General features: G+C 47.3%; 10 protein-coding genes across 10 annotated transcripts; 4 read left to right on the top strand and 6 right to left on the bottom strand.

Moving 5' to 3' along the window:
- Positions 1 to 52: 52 nt before the first annotated feature.
- Positions 53 to 2,666, bottom strand: N7511_002355 (uncharacterized protein; the record flags this gene model as incomplete). The annotated part of the gene is made up of 3 exons (XM_057124780.1): positions 53 to 168; positions 237 to 1,277; positions 1,730 to 2,666. 3 exons carry the CDS (start codon positions 2,664 to 2,666, stop codon positions 53 to 55), a joined length of 2,094 nt encoding a protein of 697 aa, XP_056986939.1.
- A 3,069-nt stretch (positions 2,667 to 5,735) lies between these two features.
- On the bottom strand, positions 5,736 to 6,605 carry N7511_002354 (uncharacterized protein; the record flags this gene model as incomplete). The annotated part of the gene is made up of 1 exon (XM_057124779.1): positions 5,736 to 6,605. The coding sequence occupies one exon, from the start codon at positions 6,603 to 6,605 to the stop codon at positions 5,736 to 5,738; it is 870 nt and encodes a 289-aa protein (XP_056986938.1).
- Positions 6,606 to 10,855: 4,250 nt separating this feature from the next.
- On the top strand, positions 10,856 to 11,635 carry N7511_002353 (EGFR-like transmembrane domain-containing protein; the record flags this gene model as incomplete). Its single annotated transcript, XM_057124778.1, has 1 exon — positions 10,856 to 11,635. One exon carries the CDS (start codon positions 10,856 to 10,858, stop codon positions 11,633 to 11,635), a length of 780 nt encoding a protein of 259 aa, XP_056986937.1.
- Positions 11,636 to 12,680: 1,045 nt separating this feature from the next.
- On the top strand, positions 12,681 to 13,288 carry cyn1 (putative cyanate hydratase; the record flags this gene model as incomplete). Its single annotated transcript, XM_057124777.1, has 3 exons — positions 12,681 to 12,701; positions 12,776 to 13,215; positions 13,267 to 13,288. The coding sequence occupies 3 exons, from the start codon at positions 12,681 to 12,683 to the stop codon at positions 13,286 to 13,288; spliced, it is 483 nt and encodes a 160-aa protein (XP_056986936.1).
- Positions 13,289 to 13,823: 535 nt separating this feature from the next.
- On the top strand, positions 13,824 to 15,342 carry N7511_002351 (putative C2H2 finger domain protein; the record flags this gene model as incomplete). Its single annotated transcript, XM_057124776.1, has 3 exons — positions 13,824 to 13,907; positions 14,059 to 14,996; positions 15,051 to 15,342. 3 exons carry the CDS (start codon positions 13,824 to 13,826, stop codon positions 15,340 to 15,342), a joined length of 1,314 nt encoding a protein of 437 aa, XP_056986935.1.
- Positions 15,343 to 15,951: 609 nt separating this feature from the next.
- Positions 15,952 to 16,331, bottom strand: N7511_002350 (uncharacterized protein; the record flags this gene model as incomplete). Its single annotated transcript, XM_057124775.1, has 3 exons — positions 15,952 to 15,997; positions 16,059 to 16,117; positions 16,182 to 16,331. The coding sequence occupies 3 exons, from the start codon at positions 16,329 to 16,331 to the stop codon at positions 15,952 to 15,954; spliced, it is 255 nt and encodes an 84-aa protein (XP_056986934.1).
- A 757-nt stretch (positions 16,332 to 17,088) lies between these two features.
- N7511_002349 (uncharacterized protein) lies at positions 17,089 to 17,733 on the top strand (the record flags this gene model as incomplete). The annotated part of the gene is made up of 1 exon (XM_057124774.1): positions 17,089 to 17,733. The coding sequence occupies one exon, from the start codon at positions 17,089 to 17,091 to the stop codon at positions 17,731 to 17,733; it is 645 nt and encodes a 214-aa protein (XP_056986933.1).
- Positions 17,734 to 18,974: 1,241 nt separating this feature from the next.
- Positions 18,975 to 20,534, bottom strand: N7511_002348 (uncharacterized protein; the record flags this gene model as incomplete). Its single annotated transcript, XM_057124773.1, has 5 exons — positions 18,975 to 19,046; positions 19,125 to 19,304; positions 19,392 to 19,545; positions 19,611 to 19,750; positions 20,040 to 20,534. 5 exons carry the CDS (start codon positions 20,532 to 20,534, stop codon positions 18,975 to 18,977), a joined length of 1,041 nt encoding a protein of 346 aa, XP_056986932.1.
- A 1,852-nt stretch (positions 20,535 to 22,386) lies between these two features.
- N7511_002347 (uncharacterized protein) lies at positions 22,387 to 23,391 on the bottom strand (the record flags this gene model as incomplete). The annotated part of the gene is made up of 4 exons (XM_057124772.1): positions 22,387 to 22,862; positions 22,950 to 22,956; positions 23,018 to 23,179; positions 23,311 to 23,391. The coding sequence occupies 4 exons, from the start codon at positions 23,389 to 23,391 to the stop codon at positions 22,387 to 22,389; spliced, it is 726 nt and encodes a 241-aa protein (XP_056986931.1).
- A 320-nt stretch (positions 23,392 to 23,711) lies between these two features.
- Positions 23,712 to 27,129, bottom strand: N7511_002346 (DNA-directed DNA polymerase delta POL3; the record flags this gene model as incomplete). Its single annotated transcript, XM_057124771.1, has 3 exons — positions 23,712 to 24,456; positions 24,515 to 26,694; positions 26,746 to 27,129. The coding sequence occupies 3 exons, from the start codon at positions 27,127 to 27,129 to the stop codon at positions 23,712 to 23,714; spliced, it is 3,309 nt and encodes a 1,102-aa protein (XP_056986930.1).
- Between the last annotated feature and the right edge of the window lie 770 nt (positions 27,130 to 27,899).

Here is a 27,899-nt window from a genome sequence, read left to right as displayed (position 1 = left end):
ACTATTTTGAATTATACAAGGATTATTAATCATGAAGTTCTGAATAACAGTTTCATCCTGGAGTCATGGTAGTATTGACCCATTCTGCGTTCCGGGATACTATTCCCTCAACGTCCGATCGGCGGAAGCCAGCCACGCAGCCTAACCCAACTGGAAGTCGGCTCAGCACTAGAAAGGTAAGTAAAGTCAGTTAGTTTCATCGGATGAAGAAATGAAAGGGTAAGTAGGAAGCGTACAGCTGAGCAGCTTGTGCTGACCAATAACTCTCGTCATTGTGTGCGTTGATGTAGTCAAAGCTGAAAATCCGGTCTCCTCAATCTGCGGTATCGATGAAAGCATCGAGGGAGATTCGGAGGGATATTCGCTCAATTCAATACCCTCGCTGAACAGATACCCCTCGATGTCATGAACATCAAACCAGTCTTCATCAGAATGAACATGTGAAACGCCGTTCGATTCCCGAAACAGATCCAGTCTATTTGGCAAAGCTCCAGGTGCTGGTGATTGAAAATGAGTCCCCGCACCACCAAGGCTGATAAAGGGAAACCGAGGATCGGCGATAGGATTGCAGATTTGCAAATCCACAACACGCCCAAAATACGCCCGGATTTGGGCTCTTGGTAATGTTTGCAAGGATAGCCCGAACTCGGGCCACAGTTCTTCGTCTCTGTATACGAGGTTTGAGAGGAAGCGATGGCCACTTTCTGCTACGGCTCGGAAGAGTCGCTGCGTGAAAGGAGTGTTGGCGTATTGGATGATGACTGTGTCAGCAAAGGGAAAAGATGGGGGTATTTGAATTGAATCATCTGGATGATCAACTTGTAATCGAGCGTTTGCAGGTGGAATCATTGCCGACGATGAGTTTAAGAAGCAGTTCCAAAAAGTGGTCTGTGTTGGGGGTTGAGGGTTGGCCGGTATCTCTAATACGAATTGTTCCTGGTGGAACTCATTGGCTCGAGACAATTCAACACCGGAGCTGCGTACTGTGTCTTGAAAATGCACACCGGCGGATTTGAATTGTGATACTATATCGTTCCGGAGTAGTCTGACTGCCTGGAAGAGTCGAGGCTGAGGCCACTGCGAGCCATTTTGTAAGACCTGGTCATCGAATGCATTTATTGTCTGGCCAATATGATCAAACGCATTTTCCAACTGCTCAACGCGGGCTTTTAATGTCGAGAGTTGTGATTGTTGGCGCGATCGATAGGCCCTTTGTGCCTCGCGGACCTGAGCCCGACGCGTCTGCAAATAGTCAGACTGGGTTGTCGATCTGACACCTGGAGCTCACTAGTATTACATCAGATTGTTTTCGTGGTCGACCTGGCTTTGCTCGCGTAGACATTTTGGGTTGATGATTGGAAGTGGGCGCAGAATGACACGGGGACGGGATAAGCGCCAAGACTCAATTACTATTCGATCGACAACCTCGGTTTGTCCAATCTGTGGGAATATAAGTGTACCTGAAACCTGAAACATATGGCGGGACTTTGGCTGGCTACATATATAGCATTTTTCTGCAAATGAACCTTTTGAAGCAAAGTGTCACTTTGCTAACGTATACATTGTTGTCTGTCAAACGCTCGGTGACCAAAATTCAACTGAAACTATTATGTAGAACCCTATAGAATAGACATAGCAACAGTACTATTATAATCGACATTTGCCTGCACACTTTCAATTCGAGAACCGCAAGTGCCAAAAATCCGATCCCAAACTCGAGTCTGCTTACCATAGTTATGGCTCTTCTTCCACCCCTGACGATGATGCAGATCATGATCCTCGATCACCAATTCTGCATCGAAGATTCTCATGAGCCATGTCAGGGGATTAGGCGGTGCAGCATGAAGACGGAGACCACTATGTCCAGCAAGTTCCGCAAACATAACATAAAGTTGACAAACATGCCATTCATAGAAACCCATCGGCATGCCCATCAGCCTCATAGTGAAGTAAGTCATCAAAGGGATCCCCGCAATATCGAAAAACTCCTGCTCAGAGTCCGCATAGATGGTAAGAAGTGGGTTAGGATGTTTCGTCAAATGATGCGTTCGGTGGAATTTCCATAGGCCATTCACATCGTGCATGATGCGGTGGTACCAGTAGAACCAGAAGTCGAGGATAATGCCATAGAGACTGACCTCCGCAGCAATCCATTTCCAATTCAACGAAATTGGTGCCTCTTTAGGATTGTATGTCATGTATATTGTCATCAAGGGACGCACAAAGCCCGCCAGCAGGACAGATATTAGAGCCTTTTGGACCCCTACGTCGGGCACGCCATCTCGTTCATGTTTATCTCCATCCAGAAAACCATATTGATGGCCAAGCTCACGCAGGTTCCGTAATTCTCGAGTCGTGAATAGCCTCGATGCGTAATAATAGTAAAAGAATGCGACGATTGGATGGAAATGACCTCCGGTAATCGAGTTATAGAGCTGGTGAATAAGAAGTGGAACGCTGGCATGGACGATGACCCAGCGGTTTAATGCCCAGTCTGAGACATAGGGTATTTTCTCTTCTTTCAAATGCACGGGCACTTCCCGTTCGAGGTCAACGTGGTGTACATTGGCGTGCTCGAGAATCTTGTGTGGTATCTTCCATTGGTCTTTGTCCCAGGTGCGCCAGGTAGACTTCATGGAGTCTTTCGGATTTCGCGTGGTCGTCATTTTTGTAGAAATCATACAAGTTGTGTGCCGTACTATAACTTATTAAAAGGGAATGAATGATCCGGCCAGGGACCATCTTTATCGTTCACGCTATGTCGATCCCCATGCTTCATTTTTGAATCGTAAGACAAAGACCGAGGTTTCTGCGCATGTGTTCGCCAGGACAAACAAATCCCGGTCTTATTTCATTTTTTGCTTCAGAAGATTGCCCCACGTGTAAATTCGTCGGTTTACGGCATCATACATCCCGCTGAAAGAGCCAGCTCGCACTGGTTTCCTAAGAGGGCTTAGTGTGGTGGGTCTACCTTGGTCCAAAGTTAATGATCTTATGGAAGACTTTATACGGAGTATAAAACATAGATCTCGGTCGCGTGGTGGATATGGGGTATACAAAGTTTGTTCCCTTGTGAGCCATCTGCCATTTCTTGCTGACTGTTGCTAGCATATGCCGGGTGGGTAGTATTATTCAGGGATTCTATCTTGCCATTGCTCTTCTCTGTAATGTAAAACTAGCAATGTCTAAACATATCGCAAAGGCGACCCAAGTTGTGCTAGAATGTTCCTTTTTTTAGCATTCCAGCATTCTAATAGTCTAGATAGCGGCATTTTTATTACCGACGCAGTCTCGAGAGACTTTACAATTGATTTTTGAAACACCAATTTTCAAGGAATTAACATTGGATTGATAATTCTTGACTTGCGCACATCAAATCTGACCTGGGCTTCGAATTTGACTTCTATTCTTCTGTGAGGTGGATGAGATATTCTTTTCCGATGGGTGTGGATTGTGTGGGAGCGTTTTGTTCCATTCTGAGCTTACCAACCCAAACCAAAAGATAGAGTTCTCAGGGTTTCAATTTCAAATAACGTTATTGAATAATCATCTGCAATCAAGCTCAGCTTCTACTGTAGCCCGCCAAACGTATCACTCCACAATTTGTTCTCATCCCGATCATCATATCTTCTCATGACCTGCCGCTCCATTCTCTTCCATTCTGCGTCCTTGTCTTCCCAATCTTGTATGGCCCGGAACATTTCGGGGTCATTCAAACGCACCCATTGCTTTTCTCTGTGTTTTGCGAGAACCTGTTCCCGTCTGAGAATATAAGGATACAAAGATCGTCGTTTTTTGGTAAATTCGCTGCATCTCTCATTTGAAAAGCCCTTATTGTGCACCTGGTCGCGGCAAGAGATAATCAAATCGATGTGCCAGTCTTTGATTTAGCCAAAAAAGCGGTTGATTTGTTCTTCGTCGCCTTTATCTTGAAGTAAACCAGCAACAAATCTCCACACCTGCTCTTTGTAGCGAAAAGAGACTCGTTCTTCTCGGATTGACAAACTCAACCGTTTCTCGTCCCGAACGAGCCAGTGGGCAGTGAAGAATTCTTGAAAGGTAGGATGAATAAAACTATAGCTAGCTTGTTGACCAGAGCCGTGCATCTTGAGTAAAGAGAGTTTGCTTAGGTCGAACAAAGTGGGCGATTCTTTGTCCTGGTTCCTCTTCATCTGGCCCATAATTTTATTAATCGTTGAATTACTGTAGCTGGTTTGCTTTTGCTGGGTCAGATCAATGGCAAGCCTGCCGAGAAATTCATCTTCTGGGTGGAAAGAGATATTTGAATGTCGATCCTTCCTGCTTTCTTTTTCTGCTGACTTCGTTTCTCTCCCTTGATTTCTCATTCATAAGTGGCAGGATAATGAGCACTATAACACAGCTAGCGACTCAATAGCAAAAACCCCGCCGATATCTTGTCGCTATTGCTTTTAGTCGGAGGGGATATCGTGCGAAGTGCTATTGCCCAGCTTTTTGGTATCTACATCCAGCCTTTTCGAAAGGGGCCGAAACTTTACCTCACCCCTGTAGCATTTTACTTTGGCTGGGTAGGCTATGCCTTCTTCTCGTTCGCATCGTGGTTGGCGATAAGCAACTGATGCCATCTGATCCTGATTGCCCTTCTAAGGTCATTAACTGCTCGACTGGATATGCCCGGGAAAATCGCTTCTGGTTGCTCGGACGTATTCTCCGCGATCATGACATAAGGGTTGAAAAAACACCAGGGGATGAGTTTGAAGATTTAGTTGATACTAAGCCTTACTTGTCTTTACGTATCGATATCTTTGAGATCCAGCAGGGGCCCAGAAACCGCCAAATTGATCACGTCTAGGTCATAGGGTGGTTGGTTATAATGACCCAGCTTATACTATCTATTGTGCCATGGATATGTTTCGGAAATTGGGGTATTTTTCTGCTTACAGCCTGCGGTACTATTTTTGCCCTACTCACGGGTAGTCTACGGCAATGGGACCTCGAGAAATGGGCGGGCCCGCTGCTGAAGTGGACTGATAGATTTAAAGGCAAAAGTAAAACCAAGACTGTGTGCCTACTACGTGGTAACGGTCATCGACACGCTATGGTACTCACCGGCAAAGATGGCGCAGTTGACTTGGAGAAAATGGCGACAGCGACATCAGAATTATTTAAGGAGACACCCTGGGTTTTCAGTATAGAACTACCTTCCTGGAGGGACTTTTAGCCCACGAGAATTACTACACTTATATAATACGCTGTGTGCAATCAAATTGTAGGTTTAAGCGGCTGAGTGAGGCAGCGAGACACTAATGACTAGCACTTGTTGTAGAACCTATTCTGAGCGGATATGGATAGGAGTTACTAGCACGCTGAACCAAATGCTCGTCTCCGAATCTAGTGGTTTCGCAAATGTTCGGACCCATTGGGAATTAATCTATGATGATGTTGACCCACAGAACTGCGCCCAATGGAGAGTTTCTGTAAAAGCAACTAAGTCCATAATGCCGCTTGAACCACTCGTTCGTGAGGCTGCTCAGTAAGAGCAAAATGTATTGCACTCATCTCCTGAGTATGCAAAGAGAGGCTTTCTCGAAATTTGCGAAACTGACTGAAAGTACGTTGAACAAATTGGTTGCTTTTTATACTCGGACGAGGAAATTTCAACAGCGTTCACTGTGGAAAAGTAGGATTGAATTGGATTGGCTAAATGAAAACTCTTCCTCCACCTGGACCATAGATTAGGAGTAGCTCATAACGCATTACACAGAATCCTTCTGTTCTCGTAGTATCAATCCTCCATTTCCATCATCAGATGCCTGAAGTCGAACAACCAATTCTTCAGCTTTCCTCTCCATAACACTGACAGCCATACAACCTTCTTTGTCAACATCATGTAATCCGTGATATAAAAATGCTAGTACAGACGACTTCCATAAACTCGTGCCATTCTTTTTGTTGTCAATAATGACCATGACAACGAATATGATCCCTGTGACCACTAGTACAATTGGAAGAATTAACCAGAGCCACTGCACTTCCACATAGACTTCAGTGACATGTGTAATGCCGTGCACATCCGAGCCATTCAGGCGTAGAGCTTCCTTGTTCATTTGTTTGGCAACGTTGGACATGATAGTGTCAAGACCGACAGAGCCAATACGAATGGTGTTGGGATCGCCATCTGGTTTCGCGTCTTGGTTTCCGTCTCCCTTAGGATATCGAAAATGGAGCCGAATCATAGATCCCACAAAAACGCTCTCATGTAGTTTTATATCATAAGAAATACCACAAAAGGCATACTCAACTGAGCCGAGCTGGGCATATGTGGAATTGTCATTGCGGATATAATCCCCAAATGTTATATCCTGCGGGCCAGATGTTGGCTGCCAACACAGCGTTTCGCCCGTGGGGGTCGAGTGGGCAGGACTATTTCTCCACAATAATTGGCCGTAGTCGAGAACTGAAGTATTTATCTCCGGCGTACCATCTTCGACGGACACATCGTGTTCGAGAACACAGAGCTCAAGACTACACTGTGTCACCTTGTCAACTTTCATCCCGCCAATAAGATCCGAGTCCGGGCCGAGGTAGTCTTCATCATACTCTATCTCGGCATAAGCGACAACCATCAGCGGATCACCTGGCCAATTAAACGAGTAGTTCCCATTATGAGAATAGTCCACATAAACATTAGCGCCATAAGCCGAAAAGACATGCCAAGAGACACTACTCGTTTGGTACACCGACGACGAGGATTCCGAGGATTCCAACAAAAAAGGAATCCCTGATAGAATTGAGCCGAATTTCCTTGAGGGGGGGTAAGGTGACATGTAAAATTCATCGCTCTTCTATCGGGCTGATCGGAGATCTTGTTAGGATAAACCTCGAATTCTTCGCATTTTAGATCAACGGATTTCGTGATATCAAAGCACCGATTACACATTCCAGCGGATCGGAATCTCGACCAGGTGCAATTTCCCGATGAGCAACTGGGTCTCAGCATGGTGTCCTCAGACCAAAGGCCCGAAGAGTAAATGAAGTTATAGTCTATTGCAGGGACGAAGTAGTCCAACCTTTTCGTTGTTGCAACACTTCCGCCGCCGTGCATATCAGTCAACCGAGTAGGGTAGCTAATGATCTGCTGAATGAACGGATCGAAAGCAAGCAGAAGTATGATAACAACTGCCCCAATAGAGGCTAATGATCGTCTTGTCCTCTGAAACAGGGTGGCGATCGAACCAAGGGGTCCTCGACTGGCACTATCAAGTGTCTGTATATCGACAAGCGTTTTAGGTTTTGCAGAGAACCAGGCCCTTTTAAGTTGACCCATAGCCTCTCCAACCACAAAAATCAACGATGATTTGCAGCCTGTTGCTAAGACTGAGATAATAGCGTTTAGGGACAGGCCAGGGTAGATCATCGGTCGGCTCTCTTGATTATAGGCAATGAGGATACTGCATATTGCAATGAAGCACGCGATACTGAAGAGTGTCGCAGTTATTTCAGGAATCCATGTGTCCAGACAAAGGGATCTCCAGCTCCAATTCTTCGGTTTGATGCCTTTTCTTAGGCTAGTATACCGGGAAGCCATTCATAAAATGAGATTTTCTGCTTCGTCAGTTGCCGATAAGGTTTGTTAAGGTTACAGTTCGTAGAGGGTTGAAGGAGATTCGAGGAGATTCGAGAAAATAAAGAGAGTCAATCCAACACTTGAGGAGGCTGAGCTTGCCTAGGTGCTAACCAGGCATTATGCAGGCGCTGCCCTGCATAGCAAACACAAACTAGTTTGCTCAGGGTAATAATCAGCATCCCAGATGGGCGCAAGGTACATAGGAAGCAGCATTTACAACGAATGATCCATTATCATGGCATCACAGGGGCCATTCGGGCGACCTATCATGGATGCGGTGATCGTGTCGCCTTGTAGTCTCCTCAACCGGTTTTCACCTACATATAAATATGCTCACCCCGTCTACGAATACTATAGCCCACACACCCTTTCGCCCCAATCGCGCGACCACTAAAGCAGCCCCCACCCTGAGATCACCCGGGCAAGATCTGACGAACCCTTGTCTGTCTTAGAGAAATATCTGGTCGAATATGGGAAACGTGAAGTCTCGAGGTCTCTATTGAAACAAGTTTCTATTCAACGCTCATCCAAGGACATACGACCGTAGGGTATGAACAGGGCTTCTCGTCCGTTTAGCCGTACTGAAGCCCTGGATCCACCAATCTATAATCGCGGGAGGGATAGTAGGATGGGGAAAAAGCAATGCTTGCTTCTGCGTCGCACGAAAGGGGTTAGTAGAGCGAGTTTGTTCTAGATAGGCCGGTTGAGAATTCCGCTGACGCGCGGTTCGCGCCACCACTCGTGATCAGCCTTGGAAGGATTATGGGATGATTGGACCATCACACTACCCACTACTAATACTTGCTGATCTGCTTTTCACTTGTACCTAGGTGCTATGGTTAAGGGTATCATTTGCATTCCCGAGGTCTTAATATAATCTTTGTAAGAACTCAAGATGATAGGATATCACGTAGTATTGGAGAAAGTAATAAAGCTGAAGAGAGAGAGAAAGAGGGAAAAGATTGCGATGTAGTCGCAATATGATATCGTACATGGGATGGCAGCCTAAGCACGTGACAGAAGGTCAACGGGGTCAGGGCCAGGTTCATCATATTACCCCTTCCTCTTTTAAAAGCCTTTAATCGATTTCCGAGGTCTTTTTGAAACCAGTCTCTCCTTCCTATTCGGGTTAGTTTTATCTTGTAGAGGCTTATTATCGTCTTTATGGTCTTCTACAAATTCGTTATCCTCTGCGGCTTTTGACTAAATTGCTAGTCTTTTCGGAGGTCCTGGTTTGTCGGGGTATTCATTATGGAATATGTGAAGTTTTTTAGGTGTATTATTGTAGTCTCTGGCCGAATACTATTTCGTGTCTTTAATATTAATCTATGAGGCTCTGCATTAAAGTTTACTATAGTGTAACTGGGTGTCTTTGATTCGATTTACTTTGTATTCTTCTTTGTCATTAACGAATATTCGAAGCAGATCTTCCAGCGACAGTCTAGAAGACGGGAAAACCGTGGTAGGTATTTGAATTCATACGTCCTCCACTCATGAAGATAAGTCTCGATAGACTCCATCGACTTTGAAGGGCCACATTTTGATATTCTGGAGGATCATGTATAATCAAGGATGTTCGAAGACATGAGCCAGGATGTAGCATAAGATACTGAAGTGATTGAGATAGATGAATGTGGGGAACGGCGGGTGTGGGAGGAACCATTAGGGAATACAGCAATGTTTTCTCTCATCCAGGGTCCAAGTGCGTGGCTCTCGGACACTCAGCCGCAGCCAAGCCCTTAGTTAGGAGGGACCCACTGCCTGGAAGATCATCCGACCCCTAAATCAACCCGGCTATGTACTCAAGTATAAGGTGGGGCCTGCATGACTGCCAAGCAAGACCTACTCTAGGTCGAATTGTGCGAGTGCCCTGCATATCTCACATTTCTCTCCAAGCAAACCTCGAGACAACTTAAAGGGAGCATATCACCTAGGCACCTATATAAAAAGATCTCAAAGCCAGTTCAATTCAGATTCTGGACGAGTCGATAAAAGCAGAAATATAGAAATGAGCAGCTGATATCACATGGTATGAAACAGAATTCGATAGAGCTATGAAGCATGTCGTAGAATCAAGACCAGGTATCTGAAAATAATTAATAGTTACTGAGAGGCTGGTGGTCACCGTCCGTATCATGCAAGTCTTCTGACTAGTCACAGCCTATGCACCATATGTACTGTTTGCCCGGGCAAAAGTACAGTATGTACAGTAGCAATACCCAGCCAATTAAAACCGCGATTTCTCACGCTACCAAAGCCGACTGAACCAAGCCAAGATGGCACTAGAATGCATGTCGCCCAATTGGGATCTCTTGTTTGATTGTTCGATATTGCTTCTTCTGTCTCTTTCGTCCTTGAGTAGTCGTCCTCTGTCAACATACCATAGATGGAAAGTGATGACAGCATGCATGAGTATATGATATCGGGTTTAGCAGATCGTTTATTGGGTGATCCTTTGGCACAGAACGGTACAAGAAGTCCACGTATGAACCCTAACCAAGGACGAGGATAGCGATAGATCAGAATTTCTCTATAGTAAGCTAGCGAAACGACTCGGTTTCTACTGTATAGCTACGTGATTCAAAGAGGCGTAAGAGATCAATTACGAAACGCACTATGCATCCTATGATTTAAGGAATTCTAAGTAGGATTCATTAGTCAGGGTTTTCCCACTGGGTTTCCTATCCCCTGTAGAGTTTCTGGGGGGGCATCCACCTGCGGAGTAGCCGAGACGGAGAACTAACCCGGGACGGGGAGTCAGCCCGATTGGCAGCTCTTCACTGCCCAGAACCGGCAGGGATTCTCTCTCAGTAGCGCGAGGCTGTACAGTACGCTCTCTGGAACCTGAACACCAGTTGAACCACCCACTTGGGGCTCCTCTGTTTCGATGGCCCACAGCGTATTTGACCAAGCCCCGATCAATCACAGCCCTTGGAGTAGGCGGGACGTCACAGTATTGCCATCGTTACGAAACCGCTAGGAAGTAGATAGTTCAATCTGTCGTATATCCCAGCCTCGCGCAACGAAACTTTTCTTGTCTGCGTATTAACCTGTAAACACTAAGTGCTGTGAGTGTCACGCCCATAGCATTAGTCATTTATGCATGGTCGGCCCCAGGCTCGGCGTGATCCCAGCCAGTTTTTCCCCTGCCTTGCCAGCACATCGAGTCTTACCTTACTCGAGTCCCCATAGCCCCCAGGGCTGATCCTGGAAGTCTTCGCCATTTTCGTTGGGCCCATCAGGTTGACAATGGACATCCTGCTCTATATATTCGCTCTTCTTCCACTGGTCCAATCGTGGACATTTCAATACACCAACTCAGCCAACGAGACGACCACCATCCACGGGACCAAGAATTTGGACTGTACCGATATCGATCTTCCCAATGGAAATGCGGCCTCGTACGATCCTGAAGGATCTTTGCCTTGTCTTTTGATATATCAACGTGCAAAATGCCCGGACAGCGAGCAAAGCGACGTCAACGCCACCTCCTGCGAATCCTGGAAGTGGGAGAGCCCCGCTAATGGACGCTTTCGCGGTATCAAAGTACTCGTCTCGGGAGCACCAACCGCCACGGCCTCTATCTCTACTGCAACCCAAGCTACAGCGACTATAGCAACTTCAACAAGTCTATCTACGTCCTCCTCTACGCCCCCCTCTACATCCTCCGATGCATCCTCTGGGTTGACCTTGTCCGGCGGTGCGATAGCCGGGATCGTTGTTGGTCTCGTTTGTGCCTTGCTCATCGTGGCTGTGATATTCTTCTTCCTTGGCCACCAAAAACGAAAAGCCATGCTCGCAAATCAGCAGAATGCACCCCAGGGTCCGTATGAACCAAGCGCGACCGGGTACGCAGAGGCAGATGTGCTCATTTCCACGAAGGGTATGTTGAAGAAACCTGCCGACTCGTACCTCGCTGGCGTCGGACAGGCTCCTGGCTCTCAGCTTGCCGAATTGGCTGCATCTGGGCAAAATCGGCCCGCGGAGCTTGCGACCAATCCAGTTCATGAATTATACACTCACAACTAGAGATGTAATGGCTTTCGCAGACAGACACAGACTTAATAATTACGGACCGCTTTTTGGATAACTGAGAATTTGAATATTTTTTACCATTATTACTTTTTCGGAAAATCAAAAGAGCTAGTAAGTAGAAAATCTTCAGCAAAGAGCCGGGATGCTCGAGGCGAGGCGAAGCGAGATCTCCGATTCCATCTTTGGTGTAAGGCGTTACGCAGTCACTCGCAAAAGATGTCCCTGAAAGCAAAGAGACTATACCTCCCCTGCCTGAGCACTTGGCTCTCTCTTTAGGAATAGACTACATGAGTGAAATGAATTAGCTATCTTCACTGCCTTGTGACAGTCATTCACTGGCGAATACCAGGAGAAGTGATACGTCACGGAATATCTATAGGTGAAGACTTTTCTTGACAATCACGTTCTCTGATTGAATTGCCATTTTCGAGCATGTACTACATAACATTACCGAACGTGCCAAAATTTATGCCTAAGGCACAGAATCACTTTGAAAAAGTTGAGGGTGCCCACCGTCATCTGTGGTCTGAGTGTAGATGTCTAGAGTGGTCTCTAACAAGATCCAGGGGTAGATGCAAGGGGCAGTCTACCAAGTCTACCACGGTTCCAAGGTCACGGGGTCGCGTCCAAAGCCTAAATTTATGCTTATTTTAGGCGGACAACGGGCGAGTATATATCAGTTTCACATATTCAGCTGCTTGCCCACCGAAATCATATATGCTAGGGGTCTCCATTTCAAGTAAAATGAGGACATTCAATAAAGGACCCAGGCAAAGTGCTAGCACATTAGAGGAACACTCCGTTGTGTGAAAACCTTTGATGACTTCCAAAGTTCAAATCATAAATCACCTGAGCAGCCCTGGAGATAATGTAACTAAGTCACATTTCTGACAAATCCGACCTAAATATAGGTCCACGGGTCAGACCCTAACCCTCTTTCCCCGCAGTTGTTATCAGATCACAACAAAGACCATTCAACTATCATCCAACCTGGCCAATTCCAAACCCAACTCTACACCATTGAAAAGCAAGATCAAACATGTCTCTCGCAACCTTGGATGTGAGTATTATGTTGATATCTTCAGTTGACCCCTCTTCCCCGCTTCCCCGCTGACATCATGGGCCGTGAATCAGACCACGCAACATCCCTACCTCCCCGCGGCCTCTGCAACGCTCTTCAAAGCGAAGGCAGCTCGCAAGCTCACATTCGAGAAGATTGGTGAGCATCTCGGCCGCAGTGAAGTAGCTGCTGCTGCGATCTTCTATGGCCAGGCTCGAGCATCGCAAGAGGACATTGAGAAATTGGCAAGCCTTCTCGGAATTCCCCAGCAGCCGCTGGAAGACCAGCTCAGTGGATTCCCTGATCGGGGTCGCTCAGTTGAGATGCCACCCAAGGAGCCTCTTATCTACCGTCTTTATGAGATTGTGCAGAACTACGGATATGCTTACAAGGCCGTGCTGAATGAGAAGTTTGGAGATGGTATTATGAGTGCTATTTCCTTCTCCACTAAGGTTGAGAAGGAGACTGATGAGGATGGAAATAATTGGGCTGTTATCACTCTTCGGGGTAAATGGTAAGTCATGTCAGTCTCCGGGCTTTGTTCAGGAATATCTAACATAATTAGGTTGCCCTTCTCTCGCTTTTAAATCCATCTCAACTGGAGGACCATGCAACATGTTAAATCTGAATCGAATACTAGCATGAGCGCGCCGATAAGCAAATAAATTAAGTTCACATCATTGATATGACTGTAGTTCACAATCATCGCGTGATGGATCACACAAAGTACAATGCTGGTACATTGTAACGTTCCAAAAACTCAGGACCAGTTCGCTTTTTAAATGGAAACAATATGTGAGGTTGACTTTCAATCCTATGACCTGTCACGCCCCCAGTAATTCAAACCTCTTTAGCCAGGGCTCATCAGCATGTCGTGATGAGGCCTCCTCCGTTAAAAAGTGTTTCCAGTCTCAATGTTTTTTTCACTCTGCACTCATTCATTGCCAAGCGTCTTTCGGTTGCTGCCTTGGATAAAGAGGGCCAGTTGTTTGCACCCGTTCAGACTATCTGCAGCAGATATCTGGGACACCTCATTGTCTACAAAAATAACCACAGACAACATTTCTATCTCCTTCCAGGCAGTCTTGACTTCTCCTCTCCACATCTCTCTTTCTACACAACATGACCAACGAAAGCTACATTCCCTGTGCTCACTGTGGCCTTGATTTTCGCAGCCAAGGTGGGCTGGAAACTCATGTCCAAAATGTAAGTCTCAGCCGTCAAGAGTCGGAAGCTCTCCCAATCCTGATTCATGTGTCTCTCTTGCTTCCTTTCACATCCTCTCCCTCATATCTCTTTCTTAAGTTGCCTGCCTGTAGTCTAATTCTGCTCTGCCAATACTGAAACATCAACACAGAACCACAACATGGCCAAGAGGGTCTCCTGTTCCCACTGCGACTTCTCTTGCAGCTCAGCATCCGGCATTATCGTGCACCTCGAAAGCGGCAACTGCCCCGTTGTGAATAAGGATGGTCAGCACGGTGATGAGGTCAAGGCCGAAGGTCCTGCAGAGCAGAACTTCTTAGACGCAGGACGCTTCCCTTCCTCTTCCGAGTCAGACACTCTCCAGTCTGCTCCCTCCGAAGACGATGAGCAGGAAGGCGGAGTCAGACTGGATCTGGCCTCAGCCTCATTTCAGCTCGAGTCTAACACCGGTGGCTCCCAGCGCGGGAGGACGCTGGCTTCTAAGCCTTCAATTGACTTTGAGTCTGGTGGCGTGTCTATCTACCAGTCTATTTCTGTCTATGCCCCGGAGAACATTTTCGATAGACGTGTCGCACCCATTGACCCTCCACTGGGATCTCTGGCCAAGGATGACGAACCAACTCCTGACTCCAGCTACGATCTCAGCACGTCTCCTGGCCAACCAATTCCCGTCTTTTCTAGGGGGTCTCTCGCTCACGAACATTACCAGCTCACAGACACCTTTGACGAAAGCGGTTCCCTGCCATCGATATCTTCCCTCGAGACTTGCACCGACTCAAGACCTGCTAGCAACTTCCCTCTTTACCATCCAGCTACTTCCCTTTTCCGCTCTAAACTCCGTTCGCCTCCCGCTCATGTCCCTGAGCAAAGCTTGGAAGGCTACTCTGCCGAGCAGCCCGAGTCCGCAGTCTCTGGCGCCGGCACTCCCAGCGCAAGTACAACATCTCATCAAAGTCCTTTGAACGTCGATCCTCAGGAGTTCTGGAATGCCGACAAGGGCTGCTTCGTCTGCAACTGCGGTAGTTCATTCGAGACTGCCCGTGAGTTTCGCATTCACATTGCTCTTGGTGATGATAGTGCTATCAAAGAGTAAGAAAGTCTCTGTATATCCTAACCCCCTTCTCTGACGCTAATCCTCGCCAGCTGCCCCCGCTGTTTCAGGCGCTTCCAGAATCTCGCCGCTCTCGTGGCCCACGTCGAAGCCCCACTGTCCAAGTGCGCCGCCTTCGCAGATGACCTCGTTGAGAATGAGATCAACGAAATCACCCGCGGCTTTGCTACTTTCCGAAGCCATCGTAGCGACGTCGAAATGGCGGATGATCTCATCGACTTGGATACTACCAGCGAGACCAAGGAGCAAGCTAGTTCTGACGACCTCGATGATGATATGAAGCTCGCGGAGGAGTTGCATCGCTTGAAATTTGAGGAAAGATAGACATCTTCTCTTGCGGTACTCAGCCTCGAAACTGGACTTTTCATGAATGCTCGGGGAGAATGCGGTTGAAGTATGAGCGATGGCCCGATAGTTAATCAATTTGCCATTATTTTTTTTCAGAGACTACGATGGGGAACAGGAGATGGAAGTTAATTTTGCCCGTTGCATACAGCCATGAAGGGACATGCTGGGGCTATGTGGTGCGGCTTTGTTTTGAACAAATCGGAACTGGAGATCTCTTTCTTTGTGACTTTGTTCTTTTGCCATTCATTTACGTTTGAACTATCAATGGAAACCAATAAAAAGTCTGAAGGATTTGCATTAACTCAAATAAAGCAAAGGGTATTGCGAAGAACAGAAAAACAGCAAATCCGACGCCATCGTCGCGCAGATCTGCGCAAAAGTAGCAAAAATCATAAGAACACATCTGAAGCATATGGGCCATCCATCTCCATCATCTCCACATCCCCGTTCCCAGCTTTGACTGGATATTCCATACCGGTCACCACAAACCCATAACTGGAAAGTATTATTGTTCCGGTGACGCAGGTATCAAGCAGTATTCATGGTAGATAGGGGACGTTGAGAAGAGGGTAGAGAGTCGCGCATTTAGCAGCAGTCCTCACAGCACTCGAAGCAAAGGAGACCGGCACACCTGGAGATATGTCAGTAGGCATTCCACGAACTGTTGATTCCGATTCAAAGAAAAAACTTACACGCCGCAGCAGATATCGCCGACACCACCACCGCGCAGCTTCATGTTCTCCTGGGAGTTCTGGGGGCAGATGTTAGCTTTGGTCTGATCATTGCATGTATGGATCGCTTATGTATCGACGTACGGGCTGCTCAGTGACAACACGGTCGGTGGAGGGAGCCTCGGGGCTGGTGGGTTGTTGGTTGTGGACGGTAGCGGTGGTAGCGTCCCAGGTAGCCTCGGGGGCAGAGGACTCCTTGGAGGAGAACCACGAGAAAAGACTGTTGGCGAACATTGTGATGTGTTGGAAGGTGTTTTGAAGGTGTGAGATGTGAGATGTGAGGATGTGAGGAAATGAGATGAACGTGAGATGGAGAGATTGAAAGGAAATAAAAAAAAGAGTTGAAAGGAAATAAGCAAGGTTTATAACTAGAGCTGCTGTATTACTGTCAAGGTCAATTTTCTGCGTCTACTCTGAGGCCGCGAATCATATCCAGGAACCATCAATGGTCCACTTCGGGTATGTCGGAGGGCGTCGTAATGAGGCGTGGAGGTGGAACAGGGGCTGCGTTGCTTTCATTGGATGTTTCCACTGCCGTTGAGACTCTAGATTCTGTATTATTCTCATGAAAATAGCTATTATCTGCAGAAACCCCCACTATCGACCCAGGAATGACCTTAAGCGCCCTACTGCATTATTGGCAACTATCGAAGACCATCGAAGTATGCAAGATTTGACTCCACCGGCTAAGCTTCGGGGAAGCTTTTTATTTATAGCTGGGTGGCTGTGGTGACTACGCCACACATCGAAGGCACTTGATACTATTCTGGAATCCTAGTCATATCTCTTATATGCAATGTTAATGAAATATCATGCATTCATCAACTGTTGTGCAAAGGCAAACATGATACAACTCGAGATGCCACTGAACAAAAAATCGAGACCATGCCTATATCACATGACCTGCACATGCGGCACAACCCGGTCCCCGTGAAATTTGCATCTCCTCCGGCCTCAACCCAAGGCTGATCATCAACCCCACAAAACCACAATGTCATCACCAGACCCCACGGACATCGCAGCAAAGCGCGAAGCAGACTACAAGCGCTTCAAAAACTACGCAGCCTACACCTTCCTCATCGGCGCCCCAATCCTAGTCGCCCTCCCACCGCGCAAAATAGACCCCCTCACGGTCCTAGTGCTATGCTCCTTCGGCGCATCAGCCAACCACATCGTGGGCGACCGTACAGGCCGGAGTATCGTCGACCGTATCGATTCCCGCATCGCCGGGTTCTCGGGCGGAGTCTCCAGCATGCCCAGTGAGCGCGCGCAAGAAATCCAAGAGCGATTACGCGCCTCGCGCGATGCTCAAATCCGAGAGGCGGAGGCGGAACTGCTCAAGGCGCAGGCCGATGCGAATGCGTCGGTGACGGTTAGTGAGGAGCTGGAGAAGCTGAGGGCTCGGCAGTTGCAAGAGAAGGGCGTGGTGCAGCGCGTTTGGATGGGTGGGGAGGCTGAGGGGTGGAAGGAGAAGAGGTTGCGGAAGGAGCAGGAGGCTCTCAATGAGGGCAAGGGGTATGGCGATTTGATTCAGGAGCATATCTGGGATGTTTGGACTTGGGGTGGGAAGGATGGTGAGGGTGGAAAGGATGTTAAGGATGCGAAGGAGGGATTGGAGGTTGAGAAGAAGGAATGAAACTCACGGGGCTGAGTTTGCGCGTTCGTCTTGTATAGCAGCACCCCTCTCATTTTGTATTATATGTGTGCCTTGCATTGGGATTTGGCGTTTCTTGCATTGGATTCTATTTCCCCTCGTTCTTCGTGCTGGGCTAATACTACTGTTAACGCAAAGTTGATTCTTAGTGCGTCGGCAGGCCAACCATTCAGTCGTCGCAATTTCTGTAGGCGCTGCTCGTGTTCCATCTGTTATGCAGTCACTGGATTGTCTTGACTATCATCTGTGTTGGTCTCTCCAGTCAATGGAACCATCTGGTGCACTCCAGATATTTCAAAGTATGCAGTCACAGATGGAACACGAGCAGTGTCTACAGCAGTTGTGAAATCTTGATCAAGACTCACGGGCTGCGCAACTATTCGCGGCTTATTCGGTTGTTATACTTACGGTGTGTGGGGCTTAGAAACTATAGTACACAGGTAAGGTATAGCTCATGTCGTACGGAAATAATCGAAATTTATGGTATGAAATGATGTAGGTTGTCTTGTTACAAGCATAAAGAATAAAGCACAAAACATTTGAAATCTGAACTCAAAAGTGCACAAGACGGAATTGGAAGCTGATTAGGAAAGGTGTCCCAAAGGCTACAGTATGGAGGCTCTGCTTCAGTTGTTCTTGTAGCTCCAGGTTAAGATATCCAGTTGGAAGGCCATGACTGAGATCAATACTCTGCTGGTAATCCGCTTGAGATCAAGTGTAAAACAATGCCTTGCTTCAGAGTTGCCAGCATAATAGAAACAGCATCTTTTCTTACCTCGGCTCCAAGAAAGAGAAGGCAATCAGCTACACCAACTTACAAGTTACAATCTGCAATCTAAAATCTACGAAGAGACACATCTTGCAAATGCGTGACACATATTTATTTCACAAAAGCCTATAGAAAAACCCCATATATCCTCCAATTCATGCCAATCAACCAGCCAGCCAGGAGCCACCCACGAGCATGGCCTCGTGATGAACCCCCAGCCAGTTCTTGACCGACATTCCAAATGTACCCCTTGTCCTCCGAGTTGTTTCCTTTTTTGAAATTCTTTCCTCCGCGATAACTTGTATCAAGTTCACAGGTATGTGTCACAGCAAGATCAAAGGTTGAAAAATAACCTGTACAGGAGTTGCGATCAACATGAAAATATAATTAGAACTCTTTCAAGAGATTCAAAATATAACACACAGGTAGAGACTCGGGCCCAAGAATCGGGTACTCATGCGGTGCAGTATTCGTTTTGTAGGATGGATGTGTCAATTTGAGCAGCAACATTGACCATGCTGTGCACCTATATTCAATGAGATTAGCTGATATCCATGCAGTCACCGCAATCGCAGTGAAAGATGTACTGGGGATTGTCACGTACGATGTGTTGGAGGGCATGAACACCCTGAGTAAATGCTTTGATTCTCTTTTGGGCGCGGAGCTCGTTAGTTACTGTGCTTAGGGAATGGTGGTGCGGGTTTAGGGTGCTGAGTGCGTGGATTTCACTTACTGGGTCGTTGTCGGGGATGAGGGGTGGTGCGTCGACCATTTCAATGTCATTCTGTACGTGGTCAGGAAAATATAAACATGGAGTGCCGTAGAAGGGCGTGATTCTGGGATTGTGGCAGAAGAAAGGGTTGAGTCTTACTTGTTCATCAGATGGTGCATCTTGCATGTCGATGTCAGGGTCGACATCGTGGAATGTGCTTTGGAACTTGTTGGGCTGTTTGGAATTGTTAGTCTTTGGTTTCTGTTTGGATTGGGAGGCATAGTGAGGAGCGTCAGGCATTTCCTCATCTTCACTGGAAGACGACGAGCAGTCGGACACATCTGCATCCTCGTTCTCGCGGCGAGAATATATACGTACAATATTATTGTAATTTTGACGGTTGCCCCATACAGAATTGCCTCGATTGTATTTTTGATTCTGGCGATTGTAGTTTTGATTTTGCTGGGGGAAGTTTCGCTGATCATAGTTTCTTGGGCTCCGATTGGAGTTGCGTTGACCTTGATGGTTGTTCAGAGGGCGATCCATATCGACATCTTGATCCTGAGTAGCCGGCTGGTGACGGCGTTGATTGGACCGATGTTTATTTTGACTTTGATAGCCTCGATGAGAACCATCGTTGTGGTTCTGGTTGATATCAGCCCCGGGAATTTTCATGTTAGGACTATATGCAGATTTATATACCTGATTATGTTGGTAGCCCCGATCCCCGTTTCTTGCATCCGCCTTGTCCGCATTAGACTTTGGTACTTGAAGGAATGGATTCAGTTGATCTCTGCGGGAACTTACAGTATATTCAGAATGGACACAGTTGTTGGGCCCGCTATTGCGGTTGTGATTGTAGCCCGTGTTGTGATTCCGGTGGTGAGGAACTTGGTTCCTTTGATTGCCCGACCAGTTCTTGCGTTTTTTATTGTAGTCGGGGTCGGTGCCAGTAGCACCGAAGCCGCCAGGAGCGGAGTTCGACTCGTTAGTACGTTTTTTATTGTGGTCGAAGTGGGTGCCAGGAGCACGAGTGGACATATGGGTTCTGCCAGGAGCAGGGGAGGATCCGACAAACGCGGAGAAGGCGCCAGGAGCAGCCGAGGAGCTCGACCAGTTATTGCGTTTTTTATTGTAGTCGAGGTTGATGCCCGGGGCATCGATGCTTCTGCCAGGAGCAGGAAGAGGATTCGACCTGTTCATCCGTTTTTTATTGTGGTCGAAACCATTGCCAGGAGCAATGGGCGCATCTTTCCGACGGAAGACGCTGGTGCCTCTGTTTTTGGGAGACTGTGAGGACATCTTGTCGATACCGGCCTCAAAACTTGTGTAGTTCTGAGCGTGCCACTTCCTCTCCCCAGAAAGAGACCTGAACAAGTCGGACCACTCAATCAAACTTCCAAGGACCGGATTTCCAACTTCAGAGATTCCCAACACCAATGTTTTTGGATCGTACCGAGTGCTGAGGTCGCTAGTTTGCAGTGTCTGATGTGTTTTCTGCTTATAACGGGGTCCCAGTTCACCAAATATTTCACCTCAAAAGAATGCCGACTCCCTACAAGTCCAGCCACTTAAAGCCAATCTCCTGGTCACGCAAACTTGCTCAGAATCTCCACAGGTCAAGGGTGGAAAACAAAACGTCCCTTTGAGAATCAGGAGGTTTGTCTATACTCTAAATGCAATAAAAAAGCAAAGCGGCGTGGAAGAGGAGGCCAGGAGGGGTAATGCCGGAGAGGAGTTGCCTGTGAAGCCGTATATCACAAGGCGTCGATAAATTGGTTGGCGATGTCTTGATGAAATGGTCGATGAGATATAACAAGCAGGGCTTGTAGATAGCTCAGATGATGATACAGGATATGCTCAAGACAAAAATGAAGATGCTATCAGATGCTGCTTGATGGATGCAAGAAACGGGAATGGCAGGGGAGATGAAGAAGGAAGAAGAGGAAAGGTGAGTCAAGTCTCTGATATATTGGTCTAAGGTTTCTATGATACTGGTGGTGTATTTTGAAACTCGAGACGGCAGCATTGATACTTGGGTTCGAGTGAAATAGTGTTTGAATTAGCCCTAACTGCAGATGCGTCCACGGGTAGGCAGGGAATCAACCCGTTTTATACCGATATCTATATATGGCAATGGCAGTTGAAAAGCCGACAAAGGCTATTGTTGGCAACAAAAAGGTCAGCAGAACAAAGAAGTCCTTGGTCAGTCTGCTTTCAAGTTTGGTTGAGCCAAGAATGGTCTTTTGTTCCTGGGCATATGGCCCTCATTTTACATTATACAGAGACTCCAATCCGTGGTATGCAGTAGTGGAGAACCTGAGGTATCGATCTATGCGAAATGCAAAACATCAGAGCATCTGACTGCAACGCTTGCCCAGATGACCCTTCCGAGGGCCATTTCCCGAATCTTCCCGGTATTCAGAACGGTTGCTTCCTGTAAAGAACGGAAAGAATTGTAAAGGCATAGACGTCACTATTCGCACATCGAAGCTATGGCAGTTGGAGCGTACCGGGGTGTAATGAGTAAGACCTTGAGGAAGGACATGCCTCTGTCTGCTGTCCGAGTTGGAAAAAAAAAAGAAAACTGATGTGTATTAATAGGCTGCTTCTCAATATAAGATTCTGCTGCTCTACTATTTGTACTAAGTGGAATCAACAAAGAGTATTTTTGGCCTGTTTCGTGTCAGAAGGAGTCACCCTTCCCGATCAGGAATATAATGTCATTGTGACGAAGGCTTGGAGTAGCTGCTACAGATAGGCAAGAGGGGCAAACATTCGTAGTCAGTCAGGAGTAGTAGAGTGAATTATGTCTTATATCTATGCTGTAGCTGCCAGGTAATCTTATATTTAGTGCTAGAGAAGTAATATCAAGTTGAGTTGGTGGAGTGGCTAGGCCAACAAGACAGCCCCAACTAACAATAGGGAATGAACGTATTCAACGAGAGGAGATATCATTCGTATCTCAATATGATTTGCAAAGCAACATAGTTGCCATGACTTTTGCGCTAATGGTGCAGGATAAAATACAACAGACAGAAAGCAGTAGACTAGTAGTCCACCCACCATCCCCAGCAGCCCATCCAAACCAGGATAGAACCGTGATTTTCAAATGAAAACACAAAAGCGCCCATAGCACTAGTTATGCAATCCCCTACCATCCCTGTCTCTTCTTCTTCGAACCAGCCTCATCCTCCGCCTCACCAACCCTCTTTCGCTCATTCTCCACGCGCGCCCGCTTCTTCTTTGGTCGAGGCATAACAGGTGAAGTAGCTTCATTGGATGCAAGGCTCTCTCTCTTCCTCTTATCAGCCTTAGGATTATCCTTCTTCCGCCGTTGCTCTTCCTTGATCTTCAGTCTGCGCTGGACTTCAGCCGAGATATCTTCTGTCCCAAGTGATGTGGACGTGACGTCGTCCTCATTCCATTCGGACGGCTGTGAAACATCACGGTATCGTTTGGAAGCGCGCTCTTCACCTGTAGAGGGGTCTTGGAGCGGGATATCGGTGTCCGGGATCGTTGTTTCTTTGTCTCGGGAGCTTCGACGACGCTTCTTACGCGTGTTTGCTTCTGTGTCTGGATCTTGTGTTTGTGGGGTTGCTCTTGAGGCGGAGCTGGAGGAGGTATTTTCTAGGTCTGTATCAGTATTTGTCGGTTTTGGGATGGTGGATATATGATGCGGGGTCAAATGTCGGGTTTGGAGCGGATGGAACTCACTGTGCATCTGCATGCAGAGTTGTTAGTCAAGAGCTTGAGATGAAATCAAACCATCCGGATTCACTAACCATGTTCTTTCTGGCCAACTTCGTTTGGTTCATCGCCTGGACAGTCTTGTTCACCATCGACGTCACTGCTTGGAATGCCTCGCTGTCTGTTGCGGTATGCGCTTTTACCTGAGCCAAGACGTCGAGGTGGGAGGAAAGGACAGCTTCATGACTAGAGAACAGCTAAATTTTCATCAGGCGCCGGGTCAGCTGAAGTTCTGGCTCGCTCAGAAAAGCCGTTGCTGCTCTGTCAAGCCTCGGGGAGATTGCTCACGCCGCGACAGCTAGCTCAGAGCACAACAAACGAGACGTACCTCATTCCAAGGGATCGTGCGATTCGAACCACGCGCCTGTGGATTGGCGCCCTGCTTGCGGTCCTTTTGGTCGGGATTCATGGTGTTGGAATTGGAATTGGAGAAAGTGCAGGGATCGGCGGATGGACCTTCTCCGCGCCAAGAGTTCTGCTTAGATCGCGCCTTCTGAGCTTTAAGTGTACGACATGTGACTTGATCGCTAGGCATTGAACAGCTGTCTATAGATACAAGAATGGTTGGACCACGGATTAGGACTTGAAATGCTATTCATCCAATCGCTTATGCGTTATTATTCAATCTCATGGTACACTGCAAGACTCCAACGCCATTCATGTCCATGACCGCCCATTTCTCTGAAAAGATTAGATATTCAACTAATAAATCATACAACAATAAAACAGTTACCAGGCCCCGGCGTCGAGGTCAAATCGTGACAGGTCAGTCTGTGCATCTTCGACATCTTTCTTCGCTTTCATGCGCATGTAGAAAATCGGACAGTCACGAGATGAGCAAATAACTTCACAGTGAAGACTGCCTTGACAGCGCTGGCATTGAGTCCACAGGCGGCCGAATCGAACTTCAAGGTCAGACACCTTGGTCAAGCTCTTTGTGTAGAGTTCTCCGAGACGAGGACGACAGTTGACACAGACAGCACCGTCCATCTCCTCCTTGCTGGAGAGTGGTTTCTTGCATCCCATGCAAGTCTGGGTCTTCTTAGTGAACTTCATTAATCCACCCAGACTTGATGCAGCCTTGGAAATAGACCGCGTGTGCTCGCCAGTGAGCAGCTGTCCGGCCTTCTTTTCTCCTAGGATGGGCTCGAAGATACGACCCAAAGGATTTGCGAGCTGGTTGTCGAGATAATATTTAGTATCGATGGGGATGTTGTTCTCTAGGACAAAGATGGGATCTTCTGCTCGTTCGTAGCCCTTTGAGTCGCTAGCACCCTTGATCATGACGTAGGCAACACGGTCACCAAGTGTTGGCGCAGAACCCGCATCACGCTTATGCATGCGCTCAGCAAGTTCCACGTGAGCCTGTTTGCCAGCATAGTCTTCTTTACGCTTAGAAAGCGCTTTGGTAATGACCAGTTTGGACATATCAATCTTATTTTGTAGAAGATCTGAGATAGTAGCTTTGACGTAACTGTGTACTGTTAGCCTGCTGATTGGACACGAATGATTCGGGTGATGCGAGCACTTACTCTTGGGCGCCATCGATATCTCTGTCGATCAAGATCTTGTTCAGCACGGTTTCGATGACATTCTGAACCATTAAGCAATTGTCACGCCGCACAGTCTCGATACCCTTGGTATCCATCTTATCATGCTTGTCGGCTCTCGTCCAGTACAGTCCAGCATACCGCTTCTTGTTGATCAAAAGATAGGGGAAATACACCTTCTCGAACTCGAGCTTGATGGGGTTGATGAATTTGGACGAGACGTAATCGGCAGCTTCCTGGCCGAGCTTCATCGCGTCTTCGAGTTCGGTAACACCGAATTTGACCATGACCGAATCAGTATCACCATAGATGACTTGAGCATCGTGGGAGTATCCGTTGGCAATAGTGTAGCGTGTCTCTACCTCTTGCTTTGTCTTCTCAATCATCTGACGACCGTAAGCTGTAGTGCTACTGGCAATGGGCAAACAAGGCAGTTTGCCAACGGTGGCACCAGTAAGACCGTAAACACTGTTGGCACTGATTTTCAAAGCTAGCTGACGACCGTTCAGAACGGCTTTCTTGAAGGAGTCTGTCTCGGTGGCCAGTTCCTTCTTCGCGCGCTTTCTTGCAGACAACAGTTCCTCGAGAATCTGGGACAAAAGACCCTTGCGAACCTTTTTTGTGCAGAACATATCTCCGTTAGGGGTGACAATGTAATCCTCATCTTTCACGAAGTTCATCTTTTCAACGCTATTCTTGTTGAGCAAAGTCGTGTAGCAGAGGTTGTGTGCTTGAATGATGGAGGGATACAGAGATGCGAAATCGAGTGTGGCAATTGGAACACCATAATATCCTCGCTCAGGCTCAATGACGGTGGCACCTTCGTAGTCCTGTTCGTCTTGTGGCTTCGAATTGGGGATAACAAGTTGTTGCTCACGCGCTTTTCGGAAAAGCTGGCTGATAAACTTCACTTGCTGTCCTCGGGACAAAAGGAAATTGAAGGGAACACCCGTTACCCTTGCCATTTCCGTATAGTTCACCAAACACATCAACTTGTCCATTAGACGTTGTGGTAGGTATGCATCCTTCAAACAGTACACTGCGAGACGCCGCCTTGAATCAGGCGTTCCGTTGAACAGTTCGGTAATCATCGTATGGTGAACGTCCTCCTTTTGCTCTTTCAGAAACTCGTATGATACGGAATTAAGGGTGTAACTTCTCAGCTGGTGATCTCTCTGAACCAATTGAAGTAAATCGAGTTGAATCCTGCCATTCGTATTCGTTGCCTTCGTATCACGGTTGCCCATCTGTTTACTGGAAAAGTTGGCGTCCTTAGCCTCCGTCTTCATTCCCTTCAGTCGGGTCCAGTATGGGAAACCGGTGCATTTCAGGTGTTTGGCACGATCCAGTAGATAAGGAAAATCGAAGTTGGCAATGTTGTATCCGATGATAACATCGGGGTCCACCTTTTGTACAAATTCCTGCCACGCGTCGAGCATCTTTTCCTCCTTTTGGAACTCTAAGATCTGCGTGTTGACAATCAAACTGCACGTATCAAGGACAAACACATTTCTAATGAAAGGCTTCGACTCTCCGTATCGGGTCACAACATTGGCGATTTGGATAACCGGGTCCATGTGAGGTTCCGGGAAGATGCCCTTTCGGCCGGCACACTCGATATCGAAGGAAAGAATGCGCAGAGGTGCCATTTTTGCCCATTCTCCATTGGGTGCATGAGCAATCATATCATGATAGTCGACTGCTGCTTCAATTTGGCAGGTCGACAAGCTTTCAGCCTTGGAGAGGACGCGGTACTTTCCAGCCATTGCTTCGACCCACGCCATTCCAGCCAACCCAGTGTCAATCATGAATCGGAGGAGATATTGAATATTGTCGAAGGTGAGGATTCCGTCCGCGCTGCTCCACATTCCCTTGTAATTCATGCTTCCACTGCCGCTCTCTAGTGCACTTCGCAATCTCGCGGCATTTCTCGGTTCAGTGACTGTGATTTTGATGTACCAGCTTTTCTGATTCCCTTGGAATCCATAGATATTCTCGCGCATTGTGAGCTCAACATTTGCGATGACAGGCATTTGCTGTCCCAGTTTATTTTCCAAGAATCCTTTGTACGGAATGCAGTCATCTTTAGTGAAACCGACGGGAGCAGCGATGTATAGGTAATGTTGAAAGCCGGTGACGTGGAGGCAAACGGATTGTCCGACCTATACTTATGTCAGTTGCAAGGCGCATCCAGAAGAATTGGACGACGGTACCTCAGTAACACCGAAAAGCCGAATCGCAGGCTTGCCTGCCAGTGTGGATTCCTCTGCATCAATTTGTTGAAAGCAGATGTTCTGGGTCTTTGCATCGAGATCACCTAGCGGGGGACGCTCCCATTGTTGATCCTTCTCGGAGTTATTGTTTTTGAGATTACCGATGTCTTGTGTCAGTTTTTCCAAGACCTCCTCCTCGAACTGACTCTTCTGGGGTTGGGTGGAGCCGATCTTTCTCCGAGCAGCTTGTGAAGAAGGGAGTTGCACAGTACCCTCATTGTCGAGCTTCCGCTTCTTGAGCACGCTGGCAGACTTCGAGAGACCAACATTGTTGGTGGCGTCGACCAGTACTCGCTTGGATGGTGGCATGATTGCTTCTGGCATGGTTGCAGCTCACTTCAACTGCAATGAATGACCAAAGTAGGATGGGGCAAAAGTGACATGCACTTGAGAAAGTCGCGCTGTCGCGCCTTCGACGTGACGTTGACGCGTAGGGTCACGTGTGATACGAGATAAGCTAAATGGGAAAATAGCGAAATTCGGACGGACGTGATTGGCTGGGGGGAAAAGCGTCAGGTTAGTTTTGTACTCTGGGGTCTATTGTTTTCTGAATTGTATCTGGGATGATATTGAGTAAAATGCTAGTTGATTGTAAATTGACACCATATCTCACGGCTTGTGGTGGCCGCAGACTTCAACTTGTATAGTTCTGTTCCGCCGGCAGAAACGGATGACTCTTGTCGCCTCCTTCGGCTTGGCACGTCTTGACATCTTCTACCCTTCGTGTCTTCTTTGGCAACAGGTGAACTTCTATCAAGAAAAGCCCAGTTCGTTCGGGTTCCAAGCGGTGGGCCAAGCACAAGACCCACGCCCTGCGCAAGACAGTTTGGAATCTCATGGAAGCCCGAGTCAACACCACTGCGATCTGTGATATGTTTACATTTGATCCAAAGCCCAACGTGGCACTTTGAATTTACTTTCAAACATACCTCCGTATATCAGTTGCTTTTGTTGCCTTATGTACCGCGTCATCTGAGACTGCTTTGTATACACAAAAGAGGCTCCAATCTGACTGCGGGGCACATGCCCAACCTTCAAAAGCAACGGCAACCGCATTCTTCAAAGCAGATCGATCATTTTTCTTTGTTCCAAGA

The sequence above is a fragment of the Penicillium nucicola genome (assembly GCF_028828085.1).
Source record: "Penicillium nucicola strain IBT 29836 chromosome Unknown utg000002l, whole genome shotgun sequence".
NCBI classification, from domain to species: Eukaryota; Fungi; Ascomycota; class Eurotiomycetes; order Eurotiales; family Aspergillaceae; genus Penicillium; species Penicillium nucicola.
Note: the sequence above shows the minus strand (reverse complement) of the source record. Positions and strands in the feature narration are given on the sequence as shown.